The sequence below is a fragment of the Pyxicephalus adspersus genome, chromosome 12, assembly GCF_032062135.1.
Source record: "Pyxicephalus adspersus chromosome 12, UCB_Pads_2.0, whole genome shotgun sequence".
Lineage (NCBI taxonomy): Eukaryota > Metazoa > Chordata > Amphibia > Anura > Pyxicephalidae > Pyxicephalus > Pyxicephalus adspersus.
In genome coordinates this window covers 44,918,870-44,933,297 of record NC_092869.1, presented here as the reverse complement: position 1 = coordinate 44,933,297, position 14,428 = coordinate 44,918,870, and the positions used below count along the sequence as shown (strand labels likewise).

General features: G+C 41.4%; 1 protein-coding gene across 1 annotated transcript in view; it reads left to right on the top strand.

Moving 5' to 3' along the window:
- The window catches only part of KCNK10 (potassium two pore domain channel subfamily K member 10), a 65,567-nt gene extending 61,680 nt beyond the window's left edge, over positions 1–3,887 (top strand). The window contains exon 7 of the mRNA XM_072428360.1: positions 1,843–3,887. Coding sequence (XP_072284461.1) covers positions 1,843–2,457 — 615 coding nt within the window. The 3' untranslated portion in view covers positions 2,458–3,887. The remainder of the gene's footprint in view (positions 1–1,842) is intronic.
- Positions 3,888–14,428: the final 10,541 nt, after the last annotated feature.

The window sequence follows — 14,428 nt, the reverse complement described above, 5'->3', positions numbered from 1 at the left end:
TCTGTACAAAGGAGCTGACACTCTAATGTCCCCGCATAGTCACACACCAATATTATACATTTATATAGCTCTGACATATACCACAGTGCTGTACGAAGACACTGAGCCCATCTCAATGTCCCATTAGTAACAGAAGAGCTGACACTCTAATGACCACCCACAGTCACACACTAATCATATACATTTATATAGCTCTAACATTTACGGAAGTGTTGTGCAGAGATCACTGAGCCAGTCCCATCAGTCTCTGTACAGAGGAGCTGACACTCTAATGCCCCCCCACATTCACACACTATTAATATACATTTATATAGCTCTTACATATACCATAGTGCTGTACAGAGAACACTGAGCCAGTCCCATCAGTCTCTGTGCAGAGGAGCTGAGTATTATGCTTTTATATAGCTGTGACATATACAGAGCACTGTTATATAACCATTTGTTATTTGGAACTTTAAGGTAACATATAATCCATGTATACAGTAAGGAATAGTCTTTCTATGCAAAGTGCTGCTGGCCTCCTTTATTTTTTTTTTGTGTAAATGAGGAAAGCTGGAGGTGTTTGTATCTGCCATTGATTTTCTGGCACTTGGTATCTGCTCAGTCTCTTAGTTATAATGCCTTTATTACACAACAAGTGACATATCCAGCATGGATTGTGTATTGATTCTGCAGGGATCACAATATTCCTACAATGGAGCAAAGAGTAATACTGAATGAGGAGAGGGCTCTCCATTGTATGCATGCAGCACTTATCTTCTGATTATTAAACACTGGCACGTCCCTCCAGTGCGGCATGTACATGATGACACAGGGAAGAGCTGGAAAATACTGCAGAGCTCAGGAGCATCCAGACTGCTGATCTGTGCTACTTCATTGTTCTGGTATTTGTCCTACAGACAAAATAAAGTCAACCACACATCTTATAATTGTAAAAGTGGACGTTTGTGATGGGGGGATGTGACTATTACTCAGCTCTGTGAGCACAGAGTACTGGTGTGATAGTATTGATACCCCCCACACCCACTACCCTAAATATCCACATCCATGAACTTCTGATATTCTCAAAAAGTATCCCTGCCTGAGAAGCTATATTAGAAGCTGATTCCTATAGGCCTCACCTCATATTGGTCATTACCGACTCACTTTACCTAGGAAGGTTAACATGCAGTGAAACTTATTGATTGTGCAGGAATTAAATTTCAGATAGTTTGTGGGAATTTATGGGAGTTTATCCCACTGTAGTTCACCACTTCTGAATAAAGAGCTCCTCTAGAGAACAGGAACATAAAACAAAGCTGTATTATAATGATCAAGGTGAAGTTCTATGGCACTCAAGGTTCTAATTTATTGATCACAATTGCCTGGTACTAATCAGTACAATTGCAATGATCTCAAGAAATGAAATTATGAATCCAATGTCTCTCTGAATGATCCCAGTGATATAACACAAACTCATATAGTTAAAATAACATTTACTTAACTGATAACAGATGAGAGGTTACAGAAAATAGAAATTCTAGATTTCAGAAGGAGAACCAAATCTGTAGATATCATTGCAGCTGTGCTTTATCATTTTGGGTCTTGGTGTTGAAGTTGTATAGGCAAATAACTCATTATGAGAATATATCATATGAGAAGTTTTCCAGAATAAAGAGGCAGTACAGAAGCTCCCATATTACTGAACTGACTGGCAAGATCAGCAATGGTTAGGCTCCAAAGTTATTTTTTGTCTTTTTATTGAAGTGGACATACTAATGAATGCACATCAAGTTTACAAAAAGTTGCAATAAAAGTTAGTTTTCATAGATTTATAAATTCATGTTTCTTCTTCTTGTTTAGGTTGGAGAAATTAAGGCTCATGCTGCAGAATGGAAAGCCAACGTGACTGCAGAATTTAGAGAGACCCGCAGGCGGCTGAGTGTGGAGATCCATGACAAGCTCCAAAGAGCGGCCACCATAAGGAGCATGGAGCGTCGGAGACTTGGGCTGGACCAGAGAGCTCACTCTCTCGATATGCTTTCTCCAGAAAAGCGCTCGGTCTTTTCTGAGTTGGAGAATGGGCGATTCAAAGCCTCATCCCAAGAGAGCATTAACAACAAGCCCAACAACCTACGACTAAAGGGGGTAGAACAGTTCAACGCTTTACACGGTCAAGGCCTCTCGGAAGACAACATCATCAACAAGTTTGGCTCCAACTCTTCCAAGCTGACCAAAAGGAAAAACAAGGACCTGAAGAAAAACCTCCCGGAGGACGTACGGAAAATTTACGAGAACTTCCGGAAGTATTCTGTTGACGAAGAGAAAAAGGAGGATGATGCAGACAGGCTATCCACCTCGGACACAGCGACCCTCTCCGAATTTATTCAGCACTCAATCGTTGAGAACGGCTCAGTACCTTGTGAAACCAAAGACGAGGAGCACGAGAACAAAGCATTACTTGAAGAACGCAACTAACGGGGCACATTTAAGGATGATTGCTCTGTCATGGCACGACAAAGCTATGGGCTGCAATATGGGAGTGACTATGAACTTCTCTTCTCCATTCTGGAGCCCAAAGTTGGTCGGCACATTGACAAAGCAGTAACCTTAGACCCCTTCTGTGCTGGAGGGGGGGGTCATTCCCCCAACTCATTACCTGCCCCTCCAGCATGGAAGGGGTTAACACATCACCCCGGTGTAAAAACTTTTGTTCACAAAAAAAAAAAGCCGACAACATTACGGTTACATTAAAGGAGTTCTTGAGACATGTGCCTTATGCGGATTTTTTCAATTACATGGAGCTCTGTAAACTGCATCGGTGGAAATATACTGTGCCATAAATGACTGCCAAAAATAAAAAAAAAATAACATAAAAACCTACAAAAAATGAAACCACACAAAAAAAAACTGTCAACAATTGGAATGCTTACATGTAAAATTTCAGAAGACATCAATGTGATCGGAATAATAAAAGTTTAAATACCGACGCGTTTTACTCTGTAATTCAAAAACAGTATGTGCCGTCTTCTGGGCTAAAATAACAAATATATGCATTTTTTTGTGGCACATTGGTAAAATAAGGAACACACACACAGACATATCTCATCTTTCTAACCTCCAGATTGGGCCGGTTCAGTGCCGGCCATAAAAACATCAGCACACATCCAGAATAAAACCGCCATCAGCTTTTAAATGGAAAACAAGCACTGTGGCAGTTACCATTACCAATGAAAATACCATAAACTGTGACAGCGCTATGACTTAGCTGTAGACCGCGCCGTTCCAATGCCCCGATGAAATGGAAAGATGTCAGTTTTAAACAGAAAACGAGTGTGTTTTTTTTATATATCTTACAGACACTTTATATTTTCGGAAGAAATTTCAGCTCAGTGCTGTATAAGACGGAAGCAAAGGAGCGACTTGCATGTGGTTCAAGGTCGCCCTGCTCCTGATAGGGCTGGAATAGACCCGCGGCATAGAGACGATGGGGACGTACGATTCTCAGGGCTTTGTGTCCCTTCTACAAAAAAAAGGATTGGACGGGCACCATACTTAATCACCCAAAAAAACACTCTTGAAGTCGAAAGTGCACCAAGGTCAAAATGAAGGAAGGGGTGTGGAAGAAGGAAAGATTCAAGTGCTCACCGCTTTGTGCCATTTTAATTTTGTAACTTTTTCAAAGTATTTGAACATTTTGATTTATTTGTTGCATTGCTTGATAGACCATTTGTTCTCGTTTTTGTTTTTTTTGGGTTGTTTTTTTTTTTTTTTTTTTTTAAACAGTGTTTCTTGACAATTTTTTTACAAAAATGTTAGGGCAACTTTGCAATCTCCGGATGGAATTTTCTATCTGCACATATCTGTCTCAGTGCTCTTTTTTATTTATAATAAATAGATAAATGGCACTTTTTCTCATAAGTATGGGGGGGGGGGGGCTTACGACCCTGGCCTGAAAAACTGTACTGTATATTCTCCGAGATTGGTAAATGAGCTTTCCCACGGCAACTAACCATTAAACGCTGCTTTTTCTTAATCAGACATCTTTATGTACAGTGCCCCTTGGGTCCCTGGAGGTAATACTAAATATGGGTTTATTGATTTGTTTAAAATAGCAAAAAGAGTCTTGTGAATTCATGGGAATGGGATAGGTAATAGAGAGAAATCCACACTGGAATAAAAGCTACAACTATATGGCTAATGAAGACCAGGTAAACCTATACTGAAAATGCAAGATACTGTATTTCCGTGGGGGATTTTGGTAAAATTGATTTTTCAGCAGAATTTATATATTTTTTTGTTTCATTATAATTTCCTCGACATTGGCTTTTGAGTTTTACCATGCAGACAGTCCATGTGAAATTTAATTGAAAAAAATTACTTTGTGTTTAATAACAAATCCACATGACCAGTATCAATGCCAGTGTTGAAAAGCTCAATGGTAACCCTAATGCAAATGTATGTCTGAGTGCAGCAAATACCCCTCAAAATCACAATGATGCTTTTAAATGGTTTTTATTCGTTCATTCTTTCATTAATTGTTTTTGCAGAAGTCTTTACCTCTAAAATATTGCTTGTGCTCTTTATTTGGGTTATTGGGCAGTTTGCTGATGTGGGCTCTAGAGGCAGCACCAGCCAATTCTCCAGGCTGACCGGGTTCGGGGTTTGCCTCCATTGTGCAGGGACTTGGCATCCAGTGCTGATAACATAGGTATGAACTCAGCAGTGCAGGAAACTAAAGAATAACAGAAACTCATGCAGGATAAACAAGCAAAATGGGGGATCTAAAGAGCAAATATAAACTTATGGCTGATATGCTCAGCTGAACATGTAGGTATAGATGATCAATGATTTATGGGTAGAGTTTCACTTTACCCCAGCTCAAACTCTACAGCTAACACTAATACTTACCCCAATGCTACATACACATGCTAAATTTTCAGGACACAGCACTATTCAGTTCGAGGGATGGGGGTTCAAGTTGGAGGCTTCATGCTGCATCCTCCCCAATAGGAAATGACAGTGGCTGCTCCCGGGGAGTCCTTTAGTGGACGGCCACAACATAGATTTTTGCCCGTGACGATCATATTCATTTGTCTTGGGTGATCATTACCTATGTGTATGTGTTTTTATTCTTGTATTGATCCTACCTGTAAACCCAATGTTTACCCCCATCTCCAACCCTTCAGTCACCTCCAACCCTGATGCACCCAAACTCTAATGTTATCCCTCACTCCAAATCATAACCCCCAGCTGGCCATAACTCTATCCTTAATATTGACTCTAATATTGGAAAAACAGGTTATGCTAATAACTTTTTGATAAACAAGGGTTTAGGTTTCTTTGTTCCCCAATTTCTAATGTCATGTTCCCAGCTAGAGGAGGTTACTGAGGTCCTTATTAGTTTGAAGAAATTTATGTAAAACCCCATTTCTGTTATTTCTGTTTATTATTCCAAATATGCCTGTTGAAGCTATTCATTGACCAGATTCATTCTGGATGAATTGTTAGCTCTTTTACACACACCATAAACCTTAAATGATAAACTGCATTGCAAACATTTAAATATTTGTACAGGTGTTTGCAAATGTATTTATAGGATAATTCAGGCATTTTAATGTATTTAAAAATTGAAAAAGGGGTCTGTTCTAATATTGAAACCAGACCCTTTACTAGGGACCCTCCTGGATAGGAAATAAGGTAGCAAGCGTATGAGCTCCCTCTCTTCTCCATAACAGTCGTCTGTAATCTTGCTTGCTAATGAAGAAAAGGGGCAAGAAATGTGCATCCCCTTACTTTTTGCAAAAACAGAACTCTGTTGGCCCCCAATGATGGCAGTGGCCATTGAGAAGAGAGATGGCCATTGATTAGGGAGGGGGCTAATGATAAGGGGGAGGACCATTGATAAGGGAGAGGGCCATCGATAAGGGAGAAGGCCATTGATTAGGGAGAGGGCCAACGATAAGGGGGAGGACCATCAATAAGAGAAAGGACCATCGATAAGGGAGATGGCCTTTGATAAGGGTGAGGGCCATCGATAAGGGAGATGGCCATTGATAAGGGAGAAGGCCATTGATTAGGGAGAGGGCCAACGATAAGGGAGAAGGCCATTGATTAGGGAGAGGGCCAACGATAAGGGGGAGGACCATCAATAAGAGAAAGGACCATTGATAAGGGAGATGGCCTTTGATAAGGGTGAGGGCCATCGATAAGGGAGATGGCCATTGATAAAGGAGAGGGCCATCGATAAGGGAGAGGGCTATTGATAAGGGAGAGGGCCATCGATAAGGGAAAGGGCCATTGATAAGGGAAAGGGCTATTTACAAGGGAGAGGGCCATCGATAAGGGAGAGGGCAATCGATAAGGGAAAGGGCCATTGATAAGGGAAAGGGCTATTTACAAGGGAGAGGGCCATCGATAAGGGAGAGGGCAATCGATAAGGGAGAGGGCCATTGATGAGGGAGATGGCCATTGATAAGGGAGAAGGCCGTCGATAAAGGAGAAGGCCATCGATAAGGGGGAGGGCCATTGATAAGGGAGAGGTCCATCGATAAGGGAGATGGCCATTGATAAGGGAGAGGTCCATTGATAAGGGAGAGGGCCATTGATAAAGGAGAAGGCCATTGATAAGGGAAAGGGCCATTGACAAGGGAGAGGGCCATTGATAAGAGGAGGTCCATCGATAAGGGAGAGGTCCATCGATAAGGTAGATGGCCATCAATAAGGGGGAGGTCCATAGATAAGGGTGAGGGCCAACAATAAGAGAGATGGCCATTGATAAGGGAAAGGGCCATCGATAAAGGAGAGGGTCATTGATAAGGGAGAGGGCCATCCTCACAACGTAACCCAGGTGGAGTGGATCTCTGTTGGTGGGAAGCTTGTCTGAAATCTGGAAGCCCCATTGAACAGGGCCCTTACAGATATCCTCACTCTGGGGGTATGAGTACAGGGGTACCTGGTACGCCTCCAAGAAAGTGTGACACCAAAAAAAAAATCTTTATTAGTCTCTTTTTCCTAATGATTACCATTGTAAGATCCAGCGATCTATAAATAGGAGCCCTTTGACCGTTCATTCCTGCACCGAGCGTTTCCCATCCTGCGCTGGCTGCTCTTCATTCCACAGGAGCTCCATTCACCTAGGCAAAGCTCCTGTCACTGTGCTCAGCCAGGGCAGCTGGGGGCTCCTCCATAACTGGAAGTGTTGGATATTTCAATCAGCTACTTGCAGCCAAATATCAGTATGTAGGTGTAGATAAGTACCGTTTCTGCTGGGAAGAAAAGTAAAGTCCCCTCTTTAATCTTTTTATATATGATGGATATGTGAAACCACCAATAAGGTGACGACTTTGGGAGGTCCATGGAATTGCAGAGCCCCAGTCAATGTTGTTTTATTAGTTGGGCCTTTGTGTGCTTTCCTACAATAACCTCTCCATTCATTACCATATAACCTCATCTACAGACTCTGAGAGTTCTCGTTGCAGGTAATCAGGCGCTGAGTGAGCACAATCCCCTGCATGGCTTCCTTAAAGGGAAACTGTAGTGAATGTACAGTAAGCACATACGTTTAGTGAATAAAGTAGGACATTCATCAAAGTGAAACATCCATCACAAATGTTTTGCTGTATTTTTGGTAATGTTTCAGCATAAAGCACATTCATACCTCCAACAGGGATCACAGTACTGCTTTTCTCTCCAGAAGGATAGCACCATGTTTGTTCAGGGGTATCATCTACTTTATAGATAGACGCCAGCTCAAAAATGACAATCATACAAATCCTGGTCTCTGTGCAGTTCCTGGCTGTGTTCACAAATGTCAGACACAGATCCACCCATGCCGCAGCTTTATTCCTTATGATCTGGTACAATAATACACTGTTGTAGTCTGATCACTGGAGGGGAAGACTAAGGAAATGAATCCTCCTGCCTGCAGCAGACTAATTGCATCATCTCAGCCTAGGCAACTGGAGCTCAAGGATAACTTCCTAATGATAAGAATTGAAACTTAGGTAAGGTTATCATTGCTGTACGTTGTGACACATTACATGTTTTTTCTTTATTTTTTCAGATCGGAATTGATACAAAAATATGATCACACAGGGATCTATTTATAAAGCCGTGAATCTGACGCATTGCCTGGTGGAGAATCTTCTAGGTCTATGTGAATGGCAGTGCTTGATTGTCCACCAGGATATTGTTCGGTGAATGTCAGATTCACTACTTTATAAATAGACTCCACAGTGAAAACTTGAATCTAAATGACTACAGTTTCCTTTAAGTCTTGGATCACATAAATACTTGTATATATTTACTATTGTACTAGTTTTTATGAATTTCATGTTGTGCAGCAGTTTTGGTGCATTTCCATTTTTGTGTGCACTTTAGAATGCATTTCCTGCATGTGGTCCCTGCAGATGGCACGCTCTGCATATGTGTGTAACTGTGTGCATTAAACTTTATGCAAGACTCGCATATAGTGCGCTATACATGCAGAACAGAACCCCCTCCCCTTTCCCTGGACCCCGAGCTTCTTTTTGCACTTTTGGGATCACTCTTTTTGGGTGTAGTGATATGAATGGGCCCTGGGTGAACTTTCATCTTATTCATACCCAAAATGTTTAACTTTATGGAGTTCTCAGAGCGTTGAAGATAAACCTAATCATAATTATGGATTTTAAAATGTTTTTTAACCTGCAGTTAGTGAAAGTAAAACAAAGTTTTTTTCTGTGCTGCATTTACTAGGTTTTCAGTACAAGATGCAGGAATGGTGCTGATGGATGGAATGCCCATGTTTTATATCGCATTCATTGAGATCCGACTTTCCAGCATCATCTCCCGCTGTCTCCATGTGAAAGGATCCATCTCATCACATAGTCTGACTCACAAGCTTCACGCTCCGTTATTTGCCATTAACTATGCCAGCCAATGAGCCGCTGTTACCTTCTACATTATTAAAAAAGAACTCCAGTCTAAGAAAAAGCATTTCTATAGATAGCACTCAGATCTCTAAACATAAACTATTAAAGAAAACTGCTAATTACAGATGGAACTAGACCGCCTGTTCAAAAAGTGGGATTGCCTGAATGTCAATGGGCAGCCATATAGAGCAGTTTTCTTGTTATCAATTTTGTTTCATTTTCTAACTTTCACTTAGACCAATTTGCTGTCTGTCACCAACCTGATGGATAGTGGAAGGTGTCGCCTATCTGTGCCACCCCCACACCATTGCTTTTTCATGCTTTTCAAGGAAACGCTCCAGGTAGTTCATTGGGCAGCGTTTATTTTCGCTCCTAATTCAGATTTACTCAGAAATGAGATTTAGAGGAGAATTTGAGTCAAAAAGTCATTGGAAAAGTTATTGCCATCAAATAACCTTATGTAGCCATTCATTGATTCTTTTGGTTTATATATCTATATCATGCAAAATACACAATTTCCCAAATGGCCATGGAAAACAGACCATGCTTTTGGACTGATCTTGTATCACAGCTGAACAAAAATGAGGCTCAGAATGTAATATTCAGATCATAAACTCCATTAGAGCCGCCAGCTACCTAACCTGACATTTATTGGATTGGAACTAGGAAATCCTTAGGGTCTATAGGAACTCAAAGCAAAAACTTCTTGCTCAGTATCTCCTGATTTTCCCAAAACATTTTTTAATTTATTGGTCATAACTTGGCTTAGAATATTGTGATAGTGTTTGTACACTTATATAACATGGCAGTGTTTTGATGATGGGGAATGAATGAATGGCAATTATTCTATAAAGGGAAATGTCACCCCATTAGTTTTGGCACTTATAGGCACAGTTCTTCTGTTCCCCATGGTAAACCTGGCCCAATCACATTCTTTAAAATATCCAATATTCAAACAAAGCATTTAAAGTGACCAAAGTAGTCTGTAAAAGAATATTAGTAATACTTAGTATGGTGAGTGGTGTTCCAGTCATTGTTCTCTTTACAAATCTTCTTTTTGTGTGATGAGAAGCCTTTTGAAAGTTTGGGTATACAGCCAATGTGTTTCAGGGGATCCAGCTGCCCCCTTTTTAGGGTTCTATTACTAATGGCAGGAATTGGGATCAAACTACTTTTGAAGGATAGTTTCAGTTTCTGTTTTTGAGTTGAGACAAAGTATTGGGTAATACCTTGTGGCAAAGGAGCAACTCCTAGAGGTACGGGGCTGTGTGCTAGGAACTTTTATATGTTTGAGAAAAACCTTTAGTCATAATAATAAAAGGTTTAGCTACAAAGCAATTTGAGGGACTTGAATTCTTTCTTTGGGGTTTTTAGGGATAAAGCCGGCATTGCAGCACAACCAGCTTGGAGATTATTCCAGAGTTAAGGGGAAGTGTTACAGTTATTCCATTATGCCAAATATCATGTTCAATTTGGTGCAAAACAGAATCCCTAAACCCATCCAGAGCTGCTACATACCCAGGTGTTTGGCAGAACTACAGCCTCTGTTGGTCTCTTCTTGATCCAGGTGCTGTAGTTCCACCGTAGGCCACTACATTGTCACCGGACACAATACGGTAGTATAGCATAGATGCCGGTAGGTGGAACTGCACCATGCAGGGGGGATTCTGCATCTCACACATCAGGAAGAATTGGATATTGACAGTGCCCAAAAGCTCTGTAGAAGAGAAAAGTTTGGAGCCTCCACCCACTGGAATAGAACATTCAAAGTATTCAAAACTACCATAAGCCAATATTTATTGTAAGACAACAGGGTCACTTTAAATGCTTTAAATTCCTGGCAGATGGAAACCCTAATACAGCTATGTATCTATTAACACATCATGAAATATATATGTGCAAGCAGTGTAAATAACTGGATTTTACTTGACATCAACCTCTTGCAATCCCTGTGCAGTAAAGCTCAGGTTGGGATTGGAAGGGGCTGGCCATTCAGATATGCTGCACGCAAATATATTGACAAGAAATATACTGTTAGAAGCAAAGAGTGACAGTGGGATGACCCCCAACACTCATTTATGCGTATTTAGCTAGTTGCTTAAATTTCAGCTTTATAAGGCTGCCACTGTAGCCCTGACCCTCTTGATATTTCCCTTTTTCCATCCATTGATCGCCCAGAAAGGCTCTGTCTATCACCCATTCTCCTGCCTTGTAACTAACGCATTTCACTTTTCATGGCTCAGTGTGTAAGAGCACAACGGCTTACAGATAAAGAGGATTAGTAAAATGACTGAAGGGTCGGTCCGATAGCACCAAATGTCTTTATGAACAGGAAATTCTGGCTAAATCTTTACACTGGAAGTATTTTCTGTTCTTTTTGACTTTGTCAGATGAAAGACTGAAAAATTGAAAATCTTCTATGCAAAGTTTGCTTGTACGTAGTGTCTTGTCTAGTGTATCTTCCGGTCTGTGGATGACGCTGACCATTGTATGAGATGATCAGTTTCCTATTGCGTTTCTTGAGGTCTCCAAGAATTACCTGGACTGTTAAATGTCTCTTGAGTCCATCCAATTACAGTGAAAATCTTGTCTTATCCTTTTTGCCGTCTCACTCCCCTCAGTGGACTTTTATCCTGTGAAATCAGCAGAGAATGTCATTTTCTTGATCTAGAACCACCAAAATCCAGCTGAATTTTTATGCATTTCACCAGAGACCTTGAAATTAGTGTGACTTGTACATACCTGTCTGATGAACATTTTTCAGCGGCCATCGGCGAAGACCGACCCCCATCGCCATGGCCCGGGCCACCTCCGGAAGAAGAGGTCCGGCCTTTCTCTGTCTAATGACCCCATAACTTGTCTGTGACACAGGACACGTCGTACACACAGGGACAAGGACTTGGAACGGAGAGGCACGGCTTTATTGCACTAAAATGCTTTTGTATGGAGCTGTGTCAGTAGGCACGCCAGTCCCGGCGTGGTGTGATGGATGGTGTATTGGATGATGATGATGAATGAAAGAAAACAATACAGTACAGTGTAACCAAATTGTAGTCTGAGTCTTTTGTCCTTACAAATTTGAAAGTCTTTATAAAGCCAAAACTTTAAAGTTGAACGCGATATGCTCTATCACTGACAAAATTCACTTTTCATGGCTCAATGTGCAAGAGCACACACTTTAATTTCTTTACAAGCCAAAATGTTTAAGGTAAACTCTAAGACAGTGGTCGCCAAACTTTTCGGACCCACGGACCACTAAATTTACGGGCTTTGGACTGCACATGTGCGGGCAGCCAGGTGTCACTCAAAAGGTAAGAAACTTCCTCCATAGTGATGTCATGATGCTAGAACCTGCCCACTCTCCCATCCCAGGTCTAAGCCCACTTCCCCAAGCCTGCAATCTGTACGGGGGACATGGTCCGCGGCTCTGGCCCCTTCCAAAAAGGTTCTTCCCCTGACCCCACTGTGGGAAGCACCGGCCAGAACTGCGGACCACCAAAAGTTTCTCACGGACCACCAGTGGTTGGCGACCGCTGCTCTAGGATAAGGAAATGTTGTCTAACAGGAGCCATGTGTATTCGTACTTGAAAACTGTTGTCCTTGTGTATTTGTTCCGGATCCGTGCAGTAATCCTTTGTGCCGAAGCTTCCAGTCACTGCTGCTAGAGGAGGAGCAGGGTCAACTCATTAGGAACACTTATTGTCATTAAAAATAACCTTATGTAGCTACTTCCAGATTCTTTAGGTTTGGGTATCTATTTGACTCAGCAATGAACACAAGTTCCTTCCTGGCCATGGAAGACACGCCAGGTTCTTGGGATGTTCACAACTGGACCAACGAGGCCCAGAAGGTAATAGTCTCTTCTGCTCTCTCTTTGTGCAGAGTGACTGAGCATGTTGGATTGCTGCACAGATCTGGAGGTAATACACAAAGCACACCAAGATAGAAATAGGAATACATATAGATTTTGTATTTATTTGTCTATCCAGGGGATTGCCATTGGAAATATTCACCACCAGATTTTGGTGAAGAGTCCTCCATGGTAAAGAGTTTTTCTGCAAAGCCTATTTCAGCATACAAGTATTCTAAAAAATTTAGGTTCTGTCCACTGATGTAAGAATAAACTCAGAGCCACTGGTGATGGTTTTATGTAATAGGGATTGGTAGGTTGATGTGTATGTAAACCAACTTTTTTTGATTTTTGGGTCCAGTGAAAAGGATTATACCCCTGACTGGTTCATCCATCTGTGGCCCAGGCAATGTGATTTCAGACCCAATCATCCAAGGAAATTTGTTGCCAATTGCCAGAAATTTGCACCAAAGTGATTTTGAAAAGCGAATGATCTTTAGAAACGTCCCCCTTTGATAAAGAAATGGCACACTGTGTGTTCTTGCCTTTTTTTACCATTTCCATTTTTTATTAGATTTTTCCCAGGTATAAAACTCTCCGCCAGGCCTGCAGGGCTCATTACCTCCGGGATCTGAGTAAGCATTGCAGGAATAGAGAATCAATTGAAATTATTCTGCACTTAAAAGCGTCTCTGGAAGATCACATTTCCGTGAGACGTTTCCCAGCAGGCCCTTCCCCGCATTTACAGAGAGAATCTGAACACGGCCTTCTCATTGTGCATGGAAGGAACGAAGACTGACCCCAGAGCGGCTGTGTGCACAGGGCCGCCTCAGTCTTTGATCCATATTTTTTATTTTTCTTTCTAGAAGCAGAAAGACGACTGCAGCACCGTGCTGGTCTTTATGTCTGTATGTCAGTGTTAGCAATATGTTTCTTCTTGACATGATTTAAAAATACAACGTTATAGTTTTGATCCTGACACTCCATGTCTTTTCACGTTGGAGTCACAGTGAAGCAAAATCCATTCTTATTTTCCTTTTATCACATATTATAATTCATTCCCAGTCTCTCCATTCTGACAAAAGAACTCCAAAACTGTCAGGTTTAACTTTTCCAAATGCTATTCAAATAGTGATACATTATTATGGGTAAATGGTTGATCCCTATTGATTTGAATGGAGATCTGGCCTCCAGACAGAAAAAAGTCAGCTTATAAGTAAGTAAAGAGAGGCACAAAGGATTATTTTGGGCAAGAAAAAGACATTTATTGGTGTTTGTACTTACAGCAGAAATAAACCCAAAAGTCATTAGGAGGTCGGGTTTTTTTTGGCATGCGAAGTCTCTTTTGGAAAAAAAAACTTTCCCCTGACCCTGGTGGCTTTTTGAGTTTTCTTACACTCCTTGATGTATTCCCTAAGTGCAGATATTGCATTAGTCTGCCTAACCTCAACCATTTCCTGTACGGGGCACCCCCCTTTTAGGTGTCAAACTTGAACACCTTTCCTCATGGTGTTGAGTTTTAACCAACCTAAACCCTCCTGACACTGAAATTACCTGCTGCTTATCTAGAATCTAACCTAACCCCCCTGCCTAATACCCAACCCTACACCCCTGCCTATTACCCAACCTTACACCCCTACCTAATACCCAACCTAACCCCCCTGCCTAATACCCAACCTTACAC